This window comes from Macaca nemestrina, chromosome 14 (genome assembly GCF_043159975.1).
Source record: "Macaca nemestrina isolate mMacNem1 chromosome 14, mMacNem.hap1, whole genome shotgun sequence".
Lineage (NCBI taxonomy): Eukaryota > Metazoa > Chordata > Mammalia > Primates > Cercopithecidae > Macaca > Macaca nemestrina.
Window position 1 is genome coordinate 113,283,926 of NC_092138.1, and position 23,720 is coordinate 113,307,645.

At 54.4% G+C, this 23,720-nt stretch overlaps 1 protein-coding gene across 14 annotated transcripts in view; it reads left to right on the forward strand.

The window, feature by feature from the left end:
- The window catches only part of LOC105464059 (netrin G2), an 84,487-nt gene that overhangs the window by 1,633 nt on the left and 59,134 nt on the right, over window positions 1-23,720 (forward strand). For 5 of the 14 annotated variants that reach the window (XM_024787431.2, XM_024787432.2, XM_071078493.1 and 2 more), the window contains 3 exons: window positions 2,969-3,057; window positions 3,420-3,551; window positions 3,787-4,480. In XM_024787431.2, the coding sequence (XP_024643199.2) occupies window positions 4,268-4,480 (213 nt within the window). In that variant the 5' untranslated portion in view covers window positions 2,969-3,057; window positions 3,420-3,551; window positions 3,787-4,267. Of the gene's footprint in view, window positions 1-374; window positions 432-2,968; window positions 3,058-3,419; window positions 3,552-3,786; window positions 4,481-23,720 lie in introns of those variants that run through there. The other 9 variants (XM_024787440.2, XM_024787438.2, XM_024787439.2 and 6 more) reach the window with 3 other exon arrangements.

Below are 23,720 nucleotides of genomic sequence, written 5' to 3' on the forward strand. Positions count from 1 at the left end.
CCCGGGTCCTTTCCTTCGTGTGTGTGTGTGTGTGTGTGTGTGTGTGTGTGTGTGTGTGTGTCTATGTGTGTCGGGGAGGGATGTTGCAAGGATGCTCGGATGTGTCTCGAAAAAGGAAATTAACCCTACTCCCGCGCCTCTCCCCCACCCCAATTTCACCGCCACAGCTTAGAACCACCCCCATCCCGTGCCCTCCCATCTCTCTGCAAACTGGGAGCCTGTGAGTTGCACAGAGAAACTCCCGCGGCCGGCCGGGGCTGGAAACTTCTCCTGGCGCCGGGAGGGGGTCGGGAGGTGAGGGGGCGCAGGCACCGGCTTGGGGCCGGCGTGGAGTCGAACCTGGAACTGAGCGGCGCGCAGGTTGGGGGAGCAGAGGCGGCGTGAAGGCGGGAAGAGAGGACCGCGGGCTCTTAGGGTCCGCCCGCTCTGGAGTAAGTTGGCCGTCTGGGCGGGGGGCGGCGGCAGCCGGGTCGCCGCAGGCTACAGCGCCGGGGCAAAGGATCCAACTAGTTCCTGGGCGCCCTGCTCGGTGTCTTTTAATTAAGTGAGGCAGTGCCGAAAAAGGGGGCACCTCAGTCCGGGCCGGGCCTTTATTACAGGCTTAATTATTAATTGCTCCCGTGGCTTGCACGCAACTTTGGGAAGACAAAAAGCAGCTGCGGGGCTGCCGGGTCGTCGGTGTCCCAGGCTCGCAGCCGGCCCGAAGCACTGACTCGACCCCGGCCCCGGCCTCGACTCCGCCCGCCGGGACCCACCCGAGGCCGGATGCTCGCGCCCCGCCTCCCGCGCCCAACTTTCCAGGGCTCCTGCGGGCGGGGACCCAGGGGCCGGATAAAGTGCCCGCTCCGGAGCAGGGGACACCGGGGCCGCCGGAATTAGGACGCCCGCCGAGGCTGCGGTGAGCGCCGGGCGCCCGCTGGACCCCGCCCGGGGCGGAGGACGGGAAGGTGACCCCGCCGGCCAAGCTTCCTTTCCCTCCCGGCAACCCCCACCCTCCCCCGAAGGCAGATTTCACCCCCATCCGCCGCCCCTGCCGAGGAGGGAGAGGGAACCCCGGGGTGGGCTGAGTCCCCTCCAGTCCCAGGAGCCCCCAGCGCCCTCCCTCCGGTGCCCCCAGGGGCCCAGCGCCCGCCGCGGCAAGTTTCCCACACGGCGAGGGCGCAGCCGGCAACTCCAAGAGGAACCTGCTGGCGAGCCCAGCCAGCTCGGGAGGCGCTAATTCAATAAGACAGAGAAATCTGAGTTCAGAAATCCTGATAAAATCTAATTTTCGGGTTTTAATACCCTGGCTATCAGCCCCCCTCGGTTCCTGAGGACTCTTAAAAGAAAATAAAGCACATTGATTCTATTTGTTTCTGGGAGCTGCAGTTTCTTAATAATATCAGGTGAAGATAAATTTTCCACGGAGAAAACGGTCCTCCGGGATGCAGCCTTTTACTCTGAAAATTTCCCTGCCGACTCCTCACTCTCTGCGCTCCTCCTCGTTATCCGGGGACTCCTGTGTCTCTTCCCCCCTTCTCTTTTTTCTTTTTGGCAGAACCCGCCTGTTAATATTCGTGTGCTGAGCTCATAATTCCCCCTGCGATGCCAGCAACGCCCAATTGATTGACTAGTTGTAAACACATTTTTCCCCTGGCAGATTTTGTTGTTGTTAGGGGGTTTTTATTTATTTATTTATTTTCCAGGGAATGCGTGGCATTTAAACCAACAGGACTGCAATTAATAGATTTGCGAGTTGCGCCGCGCGCGCCGCTCGCCCCAGCCTGCCGGCCTCCGGGCCTCGCTGCCTCCCCGCGCCCGGCAGCGTCCAGCGCCCCGCAAGCCCCGAGCAGCCGCGGGTCCTGCAGCTGAAGGAAAGCGGCAGCTGCGCCCTCCTTGCAAGCCGCAGCCTGGCGTCCTGGTTGTCCCAGCAGCCAGGAGCTCCCTACCTGTTAGTGAACAGTTGGGAGTCGACTGCTGGAAGAATTAATTAGGAACGTGCTGTGCTCTGGGCAGCGCGAGCTCGGGTAGTGGCATCCAAACCTTTGCCGGCCGCGCTATTTTATTTTTACTACATTTTCTCAGGTTGCAAAAATAGACACCGGGCACGTTCTTTCTGAGAGTTTTCTAGCAAGGAGCGCCTTCAAGGCCGGGCAGGCTCTATAACAGGTTCCTCTTTAAACAGCCAGAGGTGAGACGGGGAAAATGGTCCTGGCTGGGTTCTCATTCATCTCCATCAGCGGCCCTTCACCCAGACAGAGGGGCAGGGGTCGCCCTAACGCAGATGAATGAGTCCCATGCCTGGAGCCCTGGGGCCCTGGCTGGGGGCTGCTCCGAGCCTGAGGTGCTCAGGGCAGCAAGTGTCCGCCACTTCGGTTTGTCATTTTTGGCAGGAGCGTTTTTCTGTCTGGGTAGAGAATGGAGTTTCATGGAAGCACAGTTAACTCTTCAGGGGCCTTGCATGCACAGAAGGTGAAGAGGATGTCAGGGGAGAGCCAGGCTCAGACTGGACATTTGGGGCGGTTTGGGAAGTCAAATGCAATCATTGGAGGCATAGTAACCAGAATAATTAATCATGCAGGCACTTCTACTGTAACTTATTGCAGTAACCTTTGCCCTATTGGCCAATATTTTTGGCCAGAATCCCATGCTGGCTGGACTTGGATTCTCCGGGTGATGTATCCAGTGTCTGGAACACACCACAGTACTGCAGTCATGTTATTTCCCGATGTAACGTTCATGTAACTGGCATCTATTTTGATATAACAGTTATATCTATTTTGATTTTAAATAATTAACAGAAGCTTAAAATAGCACAGCAATAATCATAATAGTAACCTGTTTATAGACCTACCCTCTAAGAATGATTTGCAAAATGCTGGCCTTGATCAGAAAAATCTGAACTCACAAAACAGTGTCACCTCTTTGGCAGTCTTCAGTATCCCTAGTTTCTTACAGTTAAAAAAAAAAATTAAATTTGCCATTTCAGATTGTGCCTATGATTGGGGAGCTGTTTCTCAGTGCCCGGCTCTTCGTGGTTGGCCAGCACGTGGGCACTCTGTTCATCTGTACATATAGGTATGGGCTCATCTGCACCTATAGTTACATTCTCATCTTTGCCTTCAACAACTTTGACTTTCTGACTTGACAGTCACGGTATTTTAAAGCAACCATTAAATCTTGGCTCCTGGAGATGCTTTCAAAAGTCTCTGACCCCCAAACAGGGGCACTTCTGCTGAACTAACCCTCCCATAAATGAGAGAAAAATGCATCATCTTTTAAAGAACATGCCCGATCTCCAAATGTGCAACTCTGATATTAATAAAAATAACCTAGTTTTCTCGGGAGACTTTGCTAATGCAACCTCATTTTTTGCACATTTTGCCGGAGAGCTTTTGTTCTTATACGTCTCTATTCTCCCCCTCTTTAATTTGTTGCAGGTGTTGTTGCTAATGAGCTCTCTCTCTCCTCCCTCTTACAATGAAAGACAAGCCAGACCCCAGGTACCTGGATGGATTGAGAGCTGAGATCTCAGAAACTTCATAATAAGTTGCCGATGGCTACCAGCCAAGGTCAGCTGGGCCCCATTAGTGCCGGCCCCCACCAAAGCAGAGCCAAATAGCCTTCTCCCCGGTTAGCACCTCAGTAGCTTTTTATTCTAGTCCAGTCACACAGCTGTTGCCACCTTAAGCTCATATGAAAGAAATCTCTTTTATTGGTCTGAGAACCCAAGTCCAGTCCCAAAGAGGGAACATGTTTCCAGCTAACATGTCCAACTCCTGATTTTATTTTATCTTTACAATGCAGGCTGGAGGGTTGTTTTGCAGTGGTGTTGAGCACGTCACCCATTAAGAGCCCTTTAAAGACCTGGATTGATTGGAAGGACAAAAATTAAAAGCAATCTGATCCGGCCTCATGCAGGATCCCGCGGATTTTCTCCTTATCCCATTTCCATCCACTGTCACAATTTGAGAGTCTGCCTGATTTGATCAGATTCACCTCCGGGGGAGGTGTGATGACAAGGTTAGGAGGACGTGAAGTTGTGGGCAACTTTCTGATCTGTCCATCAGCGGTCTGAGAAACACTGGCTCTGAATTTTCCGTATCGGTCTTTTGGAAACAACAAGTTCCTCGCTGTTTGCAAAGCTTCAGTGCTTGGGTCCCTGGGACACCCGGCCACCCTCGCCTGGTAGATGTGGCATTTCCATGCTGAGGCCACAAGTCCCCCCTGACCCCGTCGCTGCCTCTCCAGGGCTTCTCTGGGCCACGCCCCTGCGGACTGCGCAGCCATGCTGCACCTGCTGGCGCTCTTCCTGCACTGCCTCCCTCTGGCCTCTGGGGACTATGACATCTGCAAATCCTGGGTGACCACAGATGAGGGCCCCACCTGGGAGTTCTACGCCTGCCAGCCCAAGGTGATGCGCTTGAAGGACTACGTCAAGGTGAAGGTGGAACCCTCAGGCATCACGTGCGGAGACCCCCCTGAGAGGTTCTGCTCCCATGTAAGTCCACTTACTGCTCTTTTGCTTGTCCAGGCCAAGTGGGAGGAGGTCTGGAGTAGATCCTTGGGGTGGATGAGCAGAGCCGGGGGACTGAGATGCAAGGCTGACTTTTCTGCCTCTTGACCAGGTCTGGACCAGACCTGGACCAGACCTGGACCAGGTCTTTGTCCCACCTTGGAAATGTGTCAAAACAGAGGCCACCCTGAGGACACTGGGGTCATATGCCATTGTTCTCTGGGGTAGGGGCATTCTTGGCCAGCTGGCCACTAGATTAGTTCCCTCGGGAAGCCCATAGTATTCGGCTCCCCAGCCTTGAGGGTAAGCCTCACCTCCTGTGTAGGAAGTCAGCATTCTGGGCGAGTGAGCGAGATGCTACCTGCAACGTGATACCCCTCTGTTCATCCTTTCTGCAGTGCAACCTCTTAGCCCCCTCAATCCAATCCAGCAGACTGTACCATGAAGCTAGAGCATGCCAAGCACTGAGCTGGCCCTTTGCATGGGGAGGTTTGACGGAGGCTCAGAGGGGATTCACAAAGGAGGAAGTTGGGGGTCAGGCCGGGACAGACAGTGCAGCTGGGTCCCCTTCCAGTTCCATTCCTACATGCAATGGCGATAGCCCCCAGATAAGTCCGGGGAAGGCAGACATTCAGGCGTTGTCCCTTGCCTCCCTAGTTAGAGAAGGAGTAGTCCTAGGGGCACGGAGTACTTCAGTACTCAAGTAATGTTAACAGCAACAACAACAGCAGAGATGGTTGCACGCGAGCTGCCTGAGTGTGTGGGCTGAGCCTGATGCCATTGCCAGGAGTCCTCCCTTCAGCCAGCCAGGTGGATTCTGTGTTGTATAAAGAAGGAGTGTCAGGGGAGGGCTCTGACCCAGTGACGTCTGTGGGCTTCTGTTCTGTCATCTGCAAAATGGGCACACTAAGAGCACATACTCCTAGGATCATTGTGAGGAGTTTGTGGTTTCATTAATGTAGGTAAAGCATTCGGAATAGGACCTGGCACAGAGTAAGCGCATGCAGATGTTAGCCACTGTCATTCCGGTCATACAGGTGGGGTAACTGAGGCAGTCCAGGGGTGGTGGGTGAAGGCATCTGGCCAAGGTCACGCTCCAGGAGGTGGCGAAGCTGTGATTCCAGCTTAGAGTGGCTCCAGTGTCTGAGCTAAGCTGCTTCCCGCTGGGCAGTGCTTTGGAGGCCGTCCCTGAAGGCAGGGCAGAGCCGGGTAGGGCAGCCAGGCTGCAGGAACTCACAGGAGGGGGTCGATGCCATCCCCCAGGCAGCTTGTGCCTCTGCATGTCCTTGGAGGAGCCTCCAGGTCTCCGGGCTTATGGTGGGGCTGACCCGGTGCCCCCACCTCAGAGTCCTGAGGACTCGATCTCATGGGCCGGCTTTGCTCACATCACAGGGCAGTCAGCCCAAGAAGGTAGCTTCTTACTTGGGCTTGTCAGTGGCGATGAGGCTGTCGTTGTGGGTGGTGGCTGGGCCAGGGCCAGCTGGGGAGAGAGGGAGGGAGGGAGGGAGGGAAGGAGAAGGTGGCACAAAGCCAGGAGCTGGGGCTGGATAGTCTGTGGTCATAACTGCCCCGGGAACCGCAGGGCCAAGCAAGGGGGCTGGGCTCTGGAAGCCAGGAGGAAAGCCAGGATGGGGGCTGGTGCTCCATCCACATCTCAGAGCCGGTGGGAGGGTTCTCTACACACTCCCGGGCACAGTCAACCTCTGTCTTGTATTAGAGTCTTGACTGTATTTTTTCTCTTAAATATTAATCACTGCCTCAATGTGCTTGGGGGAGCAGTTAAATCATAATTCTAGGACCAGCTTTGGGTCGAGGGCTTGAGGTGGGGAGATGACCCTCAGAGGCAAGTCTGAGGCCCTCTCCTGGCCAAAGCTGGCTAAGATGTCGTTGGCCCTGGACCTCTGCCCCGCCCCCACCCTGAGACAGAGAACCCAGCACAGTGGGCAGCTGCCCTGGGGAGGTGGTCACCCCTCCCAGTCCCAGTGCTGGCAGAGCCTCATCCCAGGCAGCCGTCCTCAAGCCCTGGGGTCTGGAAGAGTGCACTCTCCCATCCCACCCCCTGCTCCTCTCCTGGGCAGACAGGTGGGGAAGGCAGGGGAGAAAGAATAGTCCCTCCACAATCTACCACATGGGCGAGTCCTCAGTGTCTCGCCACCTGTTTGATGGACTTAAATATTTCATCATGGGCTGCCATCCGGCTCTGCTTTGATTACAAATGTGCATCCGATGAGAATGGGGAGGCTTCCGTGGCAGGCTGCCGGCTTTTGGAGGGCTGGCTTTGGAGGGCTGGCTTTTGGAGGGGTGGTTTTTGGAGGGCTGGCTTTTGGAGGGGTGGCTTTTGGAGGGGATGGTTACTTCCAGACAGATCTGGATTCAAACCCTGATGTCACAGTTTATTGTGGCTTCCCTGGGAGGGTCCGGGCAGGTCTCATTTAATCATCTCTAGGATGCTCTGAGGTGGGTCCTAGTCTAATCTCATCTTAGGGATTAGAAAATGTTGCCTAAATCCTGCCAAGGTCACTCTGTTGAGAAGGCAGGCTGGGAACTGCCCGTGGCCAAGGCCCATGCCCACCCACCAGGCGGCACAGCCTCCCCTCTCTCAACTTCTGACCTCTCTGAGTTTCACTGTCTTCCTCTGCCCAGTAGAAGCCATAATGTTAGGAGTGTCACGGTGCTGGTGGGACAGCGCAGCCCGGCCATGCTGCCATGGTACACATGCACACATAGTAGGTATTCAATGTGCAATACTAGTCACTGGCTTATTCCTGTTGTGATTATGGCCTCGGTGACTTTCCTGGCTTCTCTACTTCCCCAGAGTCCTTTGCCTCTCCCCAGCCTTGGGGACGCCACGCCTTGTATTTCTAGTCTCTGGCAGCAGGTGGAAGATGTAGGCGGGGGGTGGGGGGGGAGCTTCCATGCCTAAGCCCCAGCAGCTGTTGTTAACCAGCCACCAGGGGGCGCCCTCATGACGGCCAGATGCCCCCTGCCCACCTTAGCCTTGCCATCACCCATGGGTCCTTGCTCTCCTTCGCCCCTTCTGCAGCGGGTGCTAGGTGTGTCCTAACATCCAGCCTACGGGAGCGCAAGCCTGGCTGCACTCTGAGGGTACAAGAGGGGCCCGGGGCAGATGGCCTTTTCAGAGGCAGGATGCAGACCCTGTCTCTCTCCCAGGCTTCTTGTCCTTCAGCAAGGCCACCTGAGAACTGAATTGTAAATTCCAGCCTTGCAAGGAAGGGGAGGAGGCTGAAAGACAAGATAAATGAATAAATAAAAACCTATTGGCTCTAAATGCACAATGAGAATTAATAGGGATGAGCTCTCAACCGAGGATTCTTGGGCAAGGACAAAAATGCAATGAGGGCTGTGGGAGAAGAGAAGCTGCCCCCACCCAAATTCCCAGGGCCTGCCCCAGAGGTCAGCCCGGCAAGGCTGTGGGCCGGGGAGGAAGCAGGAAGGGCGGCGGGCAAAGGCGTCTCAGCCCCTCACAGGATAACAGCTGCTTGCAGGACCCCTTCGAGATGGGGAGGGCATGACTGGCATTGGGAGGTACCCCTTAGCGCTCTGCAAGGCAGGGCTCCCGCCGGCCACCTGGGCTCCCCATGACAGGAAGGGGGAAACCCTTCCTTTGTGCCTTGGAGACAAAAGCTAGCCACCCGAGACTCAGGGGCAAGCTGACGGGGAGGAGAGAGAGACAGAGAGAGCTACTGCCTAGGCAGCCTCACCTTGATAGAGGTGCAGAATCCTAGACTCCACCCCACACCTGCTGAGCCAGAATCTGCCTTTCAACAGGAAGTCTCTGGAGCGCTGGGGTGGGATTGGTCCACGGTGGTGGATGAAGCTTGTCATTGACAAAGGGGCAGAGGTCTGTGGGTCCCATGGGGTCTGTGCAGGTTAAGGGGAGGGCATTGCTGAGGGGAGACAGGAGCCAACAGGAGAGCAGCAGGGGTCCTGGGAATGGGGGGATGGAGCTGGGAGCCTCGCTTACCAAGGCGGGGCGGGGGATCTGTGCTTCTGAACAGGAGCCAGTGGAAGGTACCCAAGAGAGGCAGCACTAGCTCCTGACAAGAGCTACAGGCCTGGAATCTGAAGCCCTGAGCTCACATCCCAGTGTTGTCACTTGGGGGCTGGGTGGTCTGAGGTGAGTCATTCAAATTCTCCAAGCCTCGGTTTCCCTATCTGTAAAAGGGGTATGATCGTGACTGCCTTGCCCACCTCACTGACTTCCTGGGAGAGGAAATGCCTCTCACAACATACCGGAAGGTGCTTGGCGGAGACTGTAAGTTCTGTTCTAGTGTGAGGCTTGAATATTATTGTTTATCCAATCTTGATAAGCTTGATGTTTCCACATTGACATGGGTGAACATTCGAATTTCAGCCATGTTGGAGTCTCCAGCATACAGAGGCATCTCGGCTTTGGTGGACAGGAAAGCCGAGGGCAGGCTGTGAATGTGCATCTTTGAACACACATCTTACTCAGTTAGAACCTGCTTTAGCTTCTCTGTGCCTCAGTTTACCCAGCTGCAGAGCAAATGGTTCCATTCCCCCCCCACGGGGTCTGCTGGGCTGATGAATGCAGAGAGCAGGCAGGTCCTGGAGTCCTCGAGCCACTCCCCACCGTGACATTGAACACCACATGCAGAATCAAGGTCAGAGACACTCTGCCTCCTGCCGGACCTCGATGATCATGAAATGTTTCCATCCAACAATGCAGAGCTGACCAGCCCAATGGCTCTGGCCTCCTTCCCCCTCTGTGTTTCTGGCCGCGGCCTCCCTCCTCTCGCCATCACACCCATCCAGTTGGTAGGTGTTTCCAGGTCTGACCTCATGCCAGGCGCAGTTGTGATGGGAAAGTGAGATGACTAGAGAGAACTGAAGCGAAAAACAAGAGAAAACACAACAGACATTGAAGACAATGCCCAGCTAACAACAAATGGTGACATCGGCACCTGATATGACAGGAGCTGGGGAAGGAGGAGGGCGTGCCCCTGCCCATGAGCTCTCCCGGCCGCTCCAGCCTTGGCCCGTGCTGTCTCCTCCACCCGAAGGCCTGCCCCTTCCTTCCTTTGTTTTCAAGGCTTCCGCTTCTACCCAGATAACCCTGGCTCCTTTTTCAAGGTTCAGGTTGGACCCCACCTCCTCCTCCAGGAGGCCTTCTCTGACTCCCTTGCCCAGTGAGGTGAGGAGGCCCCGTTTGGTCATCACCCTGCTTACTGACTGGCCTAGCAGTGAAGAGCTCTGGCCCTAGGGATGGAGAGTTTAGAATCCCGTGCTGTGTGATCTTTGATGTGAGACCTAACCTCTCTGAACCTTAGTTTCTCCAATGGGAGCTATTAATAGAACGTGCATAGGAGACTGTCATGAGCACGATGCTCGGCACATAGTAGGTGCTCACTGCGTGCTGGCTGTTGGGACCAATTCTCTAACTTTAGATGTCTGCTTTCCCCCTGGACTGTGAGTTCCTCAAAGGTAGGGCTGTCTCGCTATCTTTGCATCCCCAGCACCTCCCTCTGGGCTTGATCAGTGCTCAGTAAGCATTTCCTGAATGATTGGATGCATGGGAGGAAACATGGTGTGATCCAGGAACGCTTCTCAGAGGAGGTAGGATCAGGGCTGAGTCTTTTTTTTTTTTTTTTGGAGTCAGAGTCTGGCTCAGTCGCCCAGGCTGGAGTGCAGTGGCACGATCTCGGCTCACTGCAAGCTCCGCCTCCCGGGTTCACGCCATTCTCCTGCCTCAGCCTCCCAAGTAGCTGGGACTACAGGCGCCTGCCACCACGCCCGGCTAATTTTTTGTATTTTTAGTAGAGATGGGGTTTCACCTTGTTAGCCAGGATGGTCTTGATCTCCTGACCTCGTGATCCACTTGCCTCGGCCTCCCAAAGTGCTGGGATTACAGGCATGAGCACCGCACCCGGCCAGGGCTGAGTCTTGAAGGAAAAACTGGGGTTTGGGTCACAACAGAGGAGACCCTGGAAGCCCCTGATTCTCACCTCTGCAGTCCCTGTTCTGTGGGATTTGCAACTGGATGAAGCCGGGAGGTTTGCACAGCTCTGTCCTTAAGTCAGTTGCAAGTGACTTTGGCGCCTGAGCTTCACCAGCCGTTAAAGCCACTCAGTCTCTTGAAATGCCCGAGGCAGGGCCCAGCCTAGGACAAGAATAGTTCCGTGAAATGACATCTTGTTGCACAGTGAAGTCTCCCTCCTGGGCAGTAGACAATGAGAAGACCGAGGTCCGGGGCCCACGGAGTGAGATCCTTGCTTCTGACTTCCCTTGAGGGAATGGGGTCGAGTCCAGACACCCGGTGGAAGGCAGGCAGCCATGCGAAAGGGCCCAGCGGGGACATCTTTCCAAAGAATATCGGAGACTTACAGACCTCAGACCTTTCTGGTTTGCACATCCCCACCTTCCTGGGCTGTCTTCCTCTATGCTCCCTAGCCCTGATGTTTACTCCATTTCCCTGTTTCTCATTTATTGTGGGTATAATCACAAGCTGCCTCCAATCCCACCTGCAACGAGGCAGGCAGTGGACAGACGGATGGATGGACAGGCAGGCAGGTCGCACCATGCTGTGGATGTGAACTTGGGCTTCCGGAGGGAGCAGACGGGACTCGGGCACATCTCGCACTTCTGGGATGTGGAACTTGGGATAAGTCCCTGGTAACACTAAGCCTTGGTTTTCTGGTCTGAAACTGGGCATGGTGCTGGACACAACCTCAAAGGAAATGTGTACGAATAAGATGAGACCAGGTGTGTGATGCCCTCAAGCTGGGTGCCAGCACAAAAGGGATGCTCAAAAAAAGGGCCAGGCGTGGTGGCTCACGCCTGTAATCCCAGCACTGTGGGAAGCCAAGGTGGGTGGATCACCTGAGGCCAGGAGTTCAAGAATAGCCTGGCCAACATGGTGAAACCCTGTCTCTGCTAAAATTACAAAAATTAGCCAGGTGTGGTGGCGCTCGCCTGTAGTCCCAGCTACTTGGGAGGCTGAGGCAAGAGAATCACTTGAACCTGGGAGATGGAGGTTGCAGTGAACCAAGATCGTGCCACTGCACTCCAGCCTGGGTGACAGAGCGAGACTCCGTCTCAAAAAAAAAAAAAAGTTGCATTTTTATTTTTTTTAATTCTAGGATTTAGCTTGAGGGACAGAAGAGGACCCCACAGGCCAAACCCACAGCCAGAGGCACAGGCTGTGCGCTCAGAGGTGGGCCTTGCAGGATGGGAAGGGTCAGGAGAGTGAGGGTGTGGGCGGAAGGAATGGTTGGTGCAGAGATGCAGGGAAGGGGGCCGGATGATTTGAGAGGAAAGTGTGTGGGTGACAGACAGGAGACAGTCCGCACCCCTTTTCCACCTCATCCAAGCCCCTGTAGGTCTATTACTGTGCATCTGACTGGTGAATAGTCTGAGACTTCTCAAAACCCACTGAGTGTAGGAGCTGGGGTTCAGCCTTTCTGTGTCTGGCTCCTGACTGCTCGCTAGGGTTAGGAGGAATTAGGCCACGGGCTCTGAAGAAGCAAGAGGGGCAGGAGGGCAACTGAGAGGCAATGGTGGGAACTCAGAGCAGGGAAGCCCTGCGCCACGGGCTGGTCCAGAGCTCACCAGGCTGGACCACGTGGGCACTGAGCCGTGGCCCCTGACCGGGGCTGACCTGGCCAGAGTCCCTGTGGCCAGTGCTGATGCAGGGCTCCTTCCTGGAGTGGCCGGGCGATGAGGAATGGGAGAAACGGCAGATGATGCAGGAACCGGTTCTGTTCGGCTTTGGTTTGCAGGTTCCGATTTGTTTTTCATCAGCAGCAGATTTGCTTAAATATATGAAAATGTGTTTCTAATTCCCCGAGCACACACCAACTGCTGGCGGGGGAGGGGGTAGTGCATAGGAGCAGAATGAATGCCACAGGGAGCCAGAGTTCTAGGCCCTGGCTGCTGAGAGACCGAGGATACGCCCCAGCCTCAGTTTCCCCAACTGAGCAACAGGGGGTTTGGCTAGATTAACCAGTTCATTCGATGTTCCCTGGTGATTGCCAGGTACATTCTGGGAGTTTAGGGAAATCCAGATTGGTCAGAGACAAAACCACAAAAAACGGTGGACTCCGGTGCAGACAGAGGGATCCCAGATGTATATACCTCGGGCTCAGCATAGCAATAAGCATTTTTAAAAAGATTTTAAAACATTTTTTAAACTCAGGTGAAATTCACATAACATAAAATTAACCAGTTAAACAATGTTTTGGCGGGTGCAGTAGCTCACACCTATAATCCCAGTGCTTTGGGAGGCCGAGGCAGGAGGATCACTTGCGGCCAAGAGTTTGAGACCAGACTGGGCAACATAGTGAGAACCCATATCTAAAAAAAAAAAAAAGAAAAGAAAAAAAAAGTCTTACTGTGTCTAACATAAAACTTGCCTTTTAAACTATTTTACAATATACAATTCAGTACATTCACAGTGTTGTGCAACTAGCATCTCTACCTAGTCCCAACACGTTTCCATCACCCCGATAGAAAACCCTGCACCCGTTAGTTACTCCCCATCCCCATCCCCTTCCCCTGCCCCTGAAAACCACGAGTCTACTTTTTATCTCCATGAATTTACTTATGCTAGACATTTCGTACAAATGGAATCAGACAGTATGAGGCTCTTTGTGACAGCCTTCTTTCACTGGCAAAATGTTTCCAAGGTTCATCCACATTGTCGCGTGAATCAGTGCTTTGTTCCTGTTTATGGCTGCATAATATGCCATCGTGTGGACACACCATATTTTGTGTATCCATTTCCTAACTGATGGACATTTGAGCTGCTTCCACTTTCTGGCTATTAGGAGTGATACTGCTGTGGACATTTGGGTCCCAGTTTTTGTATGTGTGTACGTTTTCATTTCTCTTTGGTGTCTACCTGAAAGTGGAGTTTCTGGGTCACAAGATAATTCTATGTTTAACTTTTTGGGGAACCGCCAAACTTTTCTACAGGTGCTGCACCTCTTATGTTCCCACCAGCAATGTACGAGAGTTCCAGTTTCTCCAAATCCTTGTCAACACTTCTTATTTTCTGGTTTTGTTTTGTATCATTAGGATGAGCCTAGTGGGCATGGGGCAGTATCTCATTATGGTCTTGATTTGCATTTCCCTGATGGCTAATGATGTTAGCCATCATGTGCTTATTAGTTGTTTTTTGTTTGTTTGTTTGTTTTTGTTTTGTGTTGTTTTAAGACAGAGTCTCATTCTGTCACCCAGGCTGGAGTGCGGTGTTGCGATCTTGGCTCACTGCAACCTTCACCTCCCGGGTTCAAATCATTCTCCTGCCTCAGATCCCAAGTAGCTGGGATTCCAGGTACACACCACCACACCCGCCTAATTTTTGTGTTTTTAATAGAGACAGGGTTTCACCTGTCTCGAACTCCTGGCCTCAAACGATCTGCCCACCTGGGCCTCCCAAAGTGCTGGGACCACAGGCGTGAGCCACCACCCCCAGCCTATTTTAACTTTAATAAACTCCAATGTATGTATTTTTTCCTTTTGTTGCTTGTGTTTTTGGTGTCATATCTAAGAAACCATTGCTAAATCCAAGGTCAGCAGTATTTTCTTCTAAGACTTTTATAGTTTTCTTCTAAGACTTTTATAGTTTTAGCTCTTGTATCTAGGTCTTTGATCCATTTTGAGTTAATTTTGCATCTGGTATAAGGGAAAAGGTCTATCTTTATTATTTTGCATGTGGAGATTCAGTTTCCCCAACACTATTTGTTGAAGAGCCTATTCTTCCCCCACTAAATGTTCTTGGCAACCTCACTGAAAATCAATTGAGCATAATCTATGCACTTACTTCTGGACTCTCAAATCTCTTTTTTTTTTTTTTTTTTTGGAATCAGAGTCTTGCTCTGTCACCCAGGCTGGAGTGCAGTGGCGCAATCTCAGCTCACTGCAGCCTCCACCTCCCGGGTTCAAGCGATTCTCCTGCCTCAGCCTCCCAAGCAGCTGGGATTACAGGCACCCGCCACCACGCCCAGCTAATTTTTGTATTTTTACTAGAGACGGGGTTTCACCATGTTGGCCAGGCTGGTCTCGAACTCCTGGACTCAAGGGATCCGCCTGCCTCGGCCTCCCAAACTGCTGGGATTACAGGCGTGAGCCACCGAGCCCGGCCTCAAATCTATTCCTCTGAAGCATCGAACATTCTATGTGCACTACTTCATCGAACCCTCTGGGATAATCCACACAGTAGAAACTATTACTCTCCTGTTGTGCCCATTTTATAGATGAGGAAACTGAGACTCCAAAACTGAGCGAAGTCAAGACTCAAACTCAGATCCCAGTCATTTAATGCCTATGCCACAGTGAGGCCTGAGGAGGGGAAAAACCCAAACGGTTACCCTCTCCTCCCCCTCCCCACCCTCATTTTCTTCTCCTGCTTTCAGGCTGGGATGTTGACTTGGATTCTCAGAGCAGGGGCCTTGGAAGGAGACGCTGTGACTTCTCTCTGGCCTCCAAATACCTCCTCAGCCTGCACTCCACCTCTGTCCCTCTCCCACAGAGCCAGGCACTGTTCTGTCCTCTTCTTTGTAGCACAGTCAGTGCTTGCATGCAGTAGGTACTTAATAAATGCTAAAGATAATTATCCATCATTTCAAATAGAGACACACAACTTAGAAGGCATGCTGGAGATTATCTAAGGCCAGAGAAACCCCAACATCGATAAGCATGGTACAGCAAAATTGATGGCTCCCGGGAAAGGGGACCCCAGAAGCAAGTGACTGGTGTCCCTCTGCCTTGCCTCAGGCCCCTGAGTTCCCCAGTCCACCCCCAGGAAGTCCTGGGCTCCTGTGAAGACAATATAAAACCACTAATCAGGTCAAGTGCAGTGGCTCACGCCTGTAAATCCTAGCACTCTGGGAGGCCGAGGCGGGTGGATTGTCTGAGCTCAGGAGTTCGAAACCAGGCTGGGCGACACGGTGAAACCCTGTCTCTACTAAAAATACAAAAAAAAAAAAAAAAAAAAAAAAAAAAAATTAGCTGGGCATGGTGGTGATGTGCACCTGTAGTCCCAACTACTCAGGAGGCTGAGGCAGAAGAATTGCTTGAACCCAGGAGGCAGAGGTTGTGGTGAGCCAGGATTGTGCCACTGCACTCCATCCAGCCTGGGCAACAGGCGAGACTCCATCTCAAAAAAAAAAAAGAAAAAGAAAAAACCACTGATGAGACCCATCCCTCTCCCTTCTCATTTCCTATGGGGAAACTGAGGCCCAGAGGGTTGGAGTGACTTCCTTGAGCCCCCATGAGGAGCTTCAGACCCTGGAGGCTCCACCCCAGGCCAAGGGCTCCCAAAGAGGTAGACTGGAGCCATGAGGACCCTCCCCAACCAGGTCTCTGTCCATCTACACACGCCCTGGATCTGACTTCATGTGATAGCATCTGGTAAGGGACACGGGATGCCTGCCCAGATGCCACTGCAGCCAGTGGGGGCTGTAGCTGCCTCTTCAGGGTCAGTGAGGGTGATGCGTCCACTTCCCAGCCGGCTTAGGTGAGCTCCCGCCTATGTGTCACTACTGGTGACTCTGGCACGGCTCAGTGCTGGATCTTGGGGGCCCTGAGGGGATCAAGAGCGCGCCCTAAGCCCAACTGCCAGCCGTGGTCCTCTCTGTGGTGGCAGCATCACGGAAGGTGGACAGAAAGAATGCTCTGTGCCAGGAGGGCGAGGCTGGATAGGATGGTGGTGGGAACGCTGGCAGTTGCAGCAATGCCGACGATCATGGCGTGGGTCTCAGTGGTGTGCTGGACGCCTGGGAGCCTCATGAGTGAGAGGCTGGGGCACACGTGCTTCCATCGTGCCACACACCAGTGGCGATTCAGAGAAAGGCACTGTGCAAAGCACCCCATGTGCGCAGCTTTTTGCCTGCTTGTAACAGGACGGAGCCAGGTCAGAGTGCAGATGAGGAGAGGGAGGTGCAGGGAGGGGGAGACGCTGACCCAAGTTTGCACGACCAAAACTAGGATCACTCTCCAGGGCCTCCGTCACCGTCCTGTCCTGCCTTCTGTCACACAGGAGTCCGAATGGTCGTTCTGAAATTGAGAGCTAGCAGGGCTGGGATCTCACTGGGTGGCCACAGAGGGATCCCCTGACCTCTTGGGGTCTCATTGGCAGGAGGGAATTGTATTGGAATATCCAGGGGTGTGGATCCCTGTGAATCTAGCCCTGGAGTGTTCCAGAACTGCCCACCCTGTGGAAAGGGACTCGGGCCTGTCTTCAAGGACCTGGCATCCTTCTCTCCCAGTGCAGTTTATCTTGGGGACCGTTTGGGCCTCCTCAGCCCCTCATTCCACCTCCCTCCTGCTGCCCAAGTCATTCGTCCACTTGACTCCAAGAGTCGGCTGGGGAAATAAAAGGATATGAAACATGACCAGGCATTTTCCCTTGGCCGGAGCAGAAGTCTGCTGTCGGGCAAAAGGTGAAGAAGAGACCAGTGAGAGATGAGCCCACTGTGCTCCTGCCCTCTGCCAAGGCAGGCTGTCCTCTGCTGCCAGCCTGCGGTGGGGGCGGTGTCCTTCTGGGAGGCGTCCCTCCCTCTCGGGGATCAAGAGATGGCCAAAAGCAGGTGGAGAAGCCTGTTATCCAGAGCGCACCTTGTCTCTGCCCCTGTCCCCACTCAGGCACAATCCACAACCTTTGCCCACAGTTCTGGGACTGGCACTGTCCTGGGGCCCAGCTCCTAGGGACGGGGGCTTCCCCGGGCACTGGCTGCCAGGAGCTGGGTGGCCCCGGGGAAGTCTATTCCCATTTCAGGGTATAGATTTCCTGCCTGTAAAATGAGGGAGTCTGCAGGTCAACCTCAAAGTCCCACTGTACCCCCAGATTCTGCTTCAGGGAAACAGAGAGAGAGAGAGAGAGAGAGAAGGGAGAGGTGCAATAACCTCCCAGCATCCAGGAAGACCCGGAGGGGAGAAAGGCAGGGAACCAACCCAGAAAAGCCTGGAGCAGGAGCTTCTCACTTTTAATGGCCATGGCCCCACTTGAGAATCCACGGTGCTCTTCTCAGAACCATGCATGTGCACATGTGTGTGCAAACGCTGGGCTCAGGCAGAGGCACACACACACAGATAAGGTAGCAAACACTTTCAGGGACTTCCGAGATTACCCTGAGTCCACCTGTGGTCACTTTCGGTCAACCATCTGGCCTGAGCAGGTTCTGCCCCCTCGGGTCTCTTTACCCTCAGGGAAATCAGTCTTTGGTTTCCTGTAATTGACAGGTCCAACTGTCTCAGGACTTTCTTTTTTTTTTTTTTTTTTTGGAGACAGGGTTTCACACGGTCACCCAGGCTGGAGTGCAGTGGTGCAATCTTGGCTCACTGCAGCCTCGACCTCCTGGGCTCCAGTGATCCTCCCACCTCAGCCTCCTGAGCACCTGGGATCACAGGCATGCACCACCATGCCTGGCTAATTTTTGTATTTTTGTAGAGATGGGGTTTTGCCATGTTGCCCAGGCTGGTCTTAAACTCCTGGACTCACTTTCTTTTCTTTTTTTTTTTTTTTTGAGACAGAGTCTTGCCCTGTCACCCAGGCTGGAGTGCAAGCGGCATGATCTTGGCTCACTACAACCTCCACCTCCCAAGTTCAAGCGATCCTCCTTCCTCAGCCTCTCAAGTAGCTGGGATTACAGGCACCACCACCATGCCTGGCTAGTTTTTGTATTTTTAGTAGAGATGAAGTTTCACCATGTTGGCCAGGCTGATCTCCTGACCTTAAGTGATCCGTCCACCTCGGCCTCCCAAAGTGTTGGGATTACAGGCGTGAGCCACTGCACCCAGCCATAGCCAAACTGTCTTGATTCTATATCTTTCTCCTCAGAGCAGCAACATCAAACATTCGTTGAGTGCCTCATGTATACCAAGCCCTTAACCTAAGCTATAGCTCATTGAACCCTCACAGAAGACTTAAGGTAGAGCTTGTATTTAGACCCGTTTTGAATATGAGGAATCTCAGGTTCAGAGAAGTTAAGCCACTTGCCCAAGGCCACACAGCTTCAAAGTAGAAGAGCCTGGCACCTCCAGCCTGGGCCACCTGGCCCGGCGTCCAGGTTCCTAAACAGGCTGCTCAGCTGACACGGGTCTCTCTGGATCTCAGAAAGCGCCTGATAGACGGAGGCGGCTGTCATCTGTGTGTGTGTGCGTGCATGCGGCCATGTGTGCTGGTGAGCATACTGTCCCTGTCAGCCTCTCCTCCCCCAGCACACCCCGGCGGTCTGGAGGAGGGAGGGCCCGGAGGAGTGACGGTGGCGTTCCCCACCCCCTGCCCTTTGAGACACGATGGAGTCTGCTAATCCAGTTACTTGATAATTCACTTATTTCATGTCTATTTGGCAGCAAGCGTGCTCCCACGCACCAGCTCCGGGGAAGGCGAGATGGTTTTGCCTGGAGGAACCCGATCTGTTTTTCTGGGGAAGGAGTGGGGAAAAAAACTGCACCTAACAATGGACAATAATGGGCCTAAAAATAGAGGGTGGAGGGTGCAGGGGGCGGAGGAGTGCGGTGTCTGCCAAGGGAGGGCTCCAGGCCTGTCTGCTTGGCACGAGGCAGCCCTACCCTCCTGCCTAGTTACCTGCCCCTGCACTGGGTTGGCCGCCTCTCAGCCTAGAGGAGGGGCACAGGAAAGAGGAGGCCCAAGCGGGTGGGGGCTGGGTGGCCTTCCTTGCTGCCTCTGCCCGCTCCAAAATGGAAAACTGTCCCACCCAGGGGGTCCTCGAGGCAGCAGCCACGACCTCGGGTGGACACTGCACCCCATCTGCCCTGACTAGCCGTGATGCCCGGGACCTTCCCCCAAGGGGCTCAGGCATCAGCTGAGAACTGCAGCTTTGGGTATGAGCTGTCTCCCAGCAAGAAAGGGAGGTGTCAGGGTTTTGTGGCTCTTTTCCATCTCCCGACACTTGGGGTAGTCTTCTCGAAGGCCTCAAGTCCGGCGGGCAGCTATGACCCCACCAGGGGCGGAGCAGGCAGGGACCAGGCTGCCCTCCGAGCCACTTGGATGGCTCTCAGTCGGGGTGCACACTGGACTTGCCTGGGAGCTTTCCATTCCCCCCCGCTGCCTCAGCTGCCCCCCAGACCAGCTTCAGCAGCCTCTCTGGGCAGCCCAGCAGGAGGAGGCATTAAACCTCCCCAGGTGGTCCCAGTGCACAGCCAAGTTTGAGAAGCACCAATTGAAACCTCTCCCAGGCCTGCCCTGGAGCCCTTCCAGCCCGAAGCAGCTTGTTGTCTTAAAACTGAAAGACCAGCCGGGCGCGGTGGCTCACGCCTGTAATCCCAGCACTTTGGGAGGCCGAGGCGGGCGGATCATAAGGTCAGGAGATCGAGACCACAGTGAAACCCCGTCTCTATTAAAAATACAAAAAATTAGCCGGGCACGGTGGCGGGTGCCTGTAGTCCCAGCTACTCAGGAGGCTGAGGCCGGAGAATGGCATGAACCCGAGAAGCGGAGCTTGCAGTGAGCCGAGATCGTGCCACTGCACTCCAGCCTGGGCGACAGAGCGAGACTCTGTCTCAAAAACAAAAAACAAAAAACAAAAAAAAAACTGAAAGACCAGGAGGAAGAGAATTCCATGGCCTGCCTCGGCCCTCTCGGAGCCTCTCTCACATCTGAGCTGCAGGTTCTCCGTCCTCCTTCTGGCTTCCTGGGTGCCGAGGGGTGCCGGCTCTCCAGTCTTGGGAGAGGGCCACCTGAGCCCTCACACTTTGTTCCCAGGCTCTTCACCTGTCTTCCTGGAAGGAGAAGGAGGGGGGCTGGCCAGCATCAGGGCTCTCCCTGGCGCTGCTTAATGTCAAGCTGCCCATCTGGCTCCTGGCCTCCCTTTGGCCTTCTCTCCTGTGCTCCCCACCAAGCTCCTGGCTCAGCGGTGTGCATGTGTTAACCCATCGCTCCCTGCAGCATTTTGTGCGTCTGGCCTGGCCCTTTGCTCAGTCCACCTAGAGCACCATCCTCCCAGACTAGTCGAGTCTCCCTCCACCTGTCCTGAGCCCAGATGAAATCCCACCTCCCCCAGGAAGTCTTCTGACTGCCCCAGCCTGTCACCTCCAGGGCGTGTCATCTGTGCCGCTCATGGGGACCAGGACACAGGTGACTTCTCTGGTGGACACAGCAGAACGGTCGACATTCCCGTAAGCGAGCAAAGTGCCCGAGTCACCCCAAGTGTGACCTTGAGCAAGCGCCTGGCTCGGGGGGCCTTGGCTCCCCCACCTGTAGGTAAAATAACAGGAACAGTGCCATCGTGTGGGTGCCCTTCCCTGAGCCACCTGGACCAGCCTCTCAAACCTGGCCGCACATCTGAGTCACCTGCCGAGGGTTTTGGTTAGTTGGTTGGTTAATTACTTGATTGTTTAGTTTGTTGGTTTGTTTGTTAGCTTTCAAGTTGGAGTAGAATTTCTGACCTCAGGGCCCAGGAATGTTGCCACACCCCTCCCGTCCCCAAGTATTGTCATTGTTTTCATGGGTGGCCAAATCTAAGCGCTGCTTCTCTGGGGCTACTTGGTGCAGGAAGGATGTTCACAAATAGTTGATGAATAAGTGAATGAATAAATAAATGAAACTTACCAGCCCAGCCTCACTACTCACACCCGCCCCCCACCGCCAGCCAGGGTTTCATCCACAAAGGGGTATACCTGTCCACGTGTCCCCAGGTGTGGGCAGACCCAGTGGCTTTACTCCTTCCTTGGCCCCGCCGCCTCTTAACTCCTCAGAGACCAGCAGGAAGAAACCCTCGGAGGTTGCAGCTTCTGGCTGTTCTCATGGGCAGACCCCATCCGTCGCGTGCTGTGTCTGCTCCTGAACCCTCGTTCTGAGTATGGAACACCCGGCGAGGGAAGGGGCTGAGGAGGAGGAGTCACTCCACTGTGTCAGGCTCTGCCCCTGCCTTCCTGGAGTTCACAGTGGGGAGGGGACACATCCGTCATTAACCGAAGAAGCCACCGGGGAAAACTGTGACCCAGTGCTCCCCTGGGACTGGGGGACAGCGGCCAGGTGTGTTTTCCCTGAGGAAGATAAATTTAAGCAGACACCTGTAAAAGGCTGGAGGGAGAGCTGCAGACATAAGGTGACTCAACCTGAAAGCTCAGTGGGGTGGAGGGGGCGTCCAAAAGGCGGGAGAGACTGGCCGGTAGAAAACGAGGCCAGAAGCCGGACATGGTGGCTCACACCTGTAATCCCAGCACTTTGGGAAGCCGAGGCGGGTGGATCACCTGAGGTCAGGAGTTTGAGACCAGCCTGGCCAACATGGTGAAACCCAGTCTCTACTAAAAATATGAAATTAGCCAGGCGTGGAGGCACATCTGGTAAATCCCAGCTACTTGGGAGGCTGAGGCAGGAGAATCGCTTGAACCCGGGAGGCGGAGGTCGCAGTCAGCCAAGATCGTACCAGCGCACTCCAGCCTGGACATCAAGAGCAAAACTCTGTCTCAAAGAAAACAAGGCTGGAAAGACGCGAGAGAGAGGCAGGGCTGGTGGCACAGCCAGGCCCAGGGTTTGGACTTAAGAAGGGGAAGGCGCTGGGGCTCTGAGGAGGAGCTGGAGACACGTGGATGTTTAGGAAGGGAAGGGCGGCTGGCTGCAGGTTGAGAATGGGCTGGGGGTGGGGAGGCTGGAGGGGTTGGTGCAGGCCCCAACCAAGGCAGCGCAGGGGAGAGCAGAGTGAGCCTTTAGGAGAAACCACTGCTGGGGACCAGGCTTCACTCTCAGCCCATCTGGAAACCTCTTTCAGTTGATGCTTCCCCGCAACCCCCTTCCCTGGCCTGGGCCTCTGTTGGAACCTGGCTGAGGCCCTGTTGACCAGCAAGAAAGCCCAGCGCAGCTCTCAGAGAAGAGGAGAAGGGCCCCCTAAAAGGCCCCCAGGATCCGGGGAGGGGATCCGAGGAGAGGCAGCTACCAAGCGCCCCAGCCAGGGGGACCTGCCCCTCACCCCACCCCGGCACTGAAATCCTCATAGCCACTTTTTTCCTCCCTCCGTGATGAAATATTCATGGTGGCAGAGTAGGCCCTCTTTGGGAAGGCTGCCTGGGTCTAGCTTATGCTTTGCACAAGCTTTTAAAGAGCAGGGCGCTGTTCCTACTCTCTAAGCATTTTCTAAGTCCTGAATCAATAATGCACTTTCCTGGGCTTCTCCGGATGTAGCCCTCTTCCTCTCGGTGCCCTTCCCCCACCCACCCCCTTCTCTTTCTTTCCCTTTTCTTCTCTCCCTTTCTTTCATCCTTCCATCTCTCCTTTTCTTTTATTTACTTTTTTAAAAAGTATGAAAGTGTTGAGCTGTTTGGGTGGCCAGTGAAGCCTTGAGTAGGGAGTGGGCAGGAAGGGAGGCACCAGATTGAGCCGCCCCTGTGTGTGCAGGGAGGAGGAGGAGGAGGGGGAGGAGGAGGAATGGGAGGAGGAAGAGGAGGGAAAGGAGGAGGAGCAGCAGCAGCTGAGCACTCCCGCTGGCCCTGGTAGGGAAGTGTTTGAGGATCACTGAGTTCCTGGTGTGGGGGAGGAGGAGGGCTTAGCCTCACCCAGCCTCCCTCTCTCCTTTTTCTAATCAATTAGAAAATGTTTGCAGCATAGCCAGAGGAAAATAGGGAACCTGGGACAAAGAAAAGATGCAAAGCACCCGCCATATTATAGCCCCACACTCAAAGGAGGGAGCAGTGGGGTTTGACCTATCTGCCTTCTGTGGTAATGAAACCCCTGTCGCTGGAGGTATGCAAAAGAAGGGGAGCCTTGCCCTGTCTGAGACAGGTGCCCATGTGTCTGGTCCGTCTTGTCAGTCGCCTGTGGGGGGCCCCAGGGATGCACGGGCACTCTTCAGCTGGGATAGCATTTCCCACCCCAAACATTCCTGGAAATCTGGCTGTGGGAAGAATCCACATATGCCCAGGGCAAAGCAGAATGTGTCCTTTAAAAACACAATAATACAGTTTTAAGTTCCTGGAGAGATTAACCCTTGTCTAGCCAGAGCCATGGCAATGCCTCTCCGCCCACCACACTTTGGCGGTTCAGCTGACGGAGATCAGTCATTCAGGGGTCTGCGGTCCTGGTGAGCAGTGGGTGCCCTCGCCAGGCCTGGCATTTCATCCTTGCTCTCTGACCCTGGCTTCCCCGTGGACCCTCTCCCGGGCAGCTCGTCCGTCAGGGCAGCCCAATGCCCTCAGGTCCTCCGAAAGGATTTCAGGGTGTTCTGTGGGGACAACCCGAATTGGGATAAGAATACTAAGCAGTCATTCTGCTAGAACAGCATCT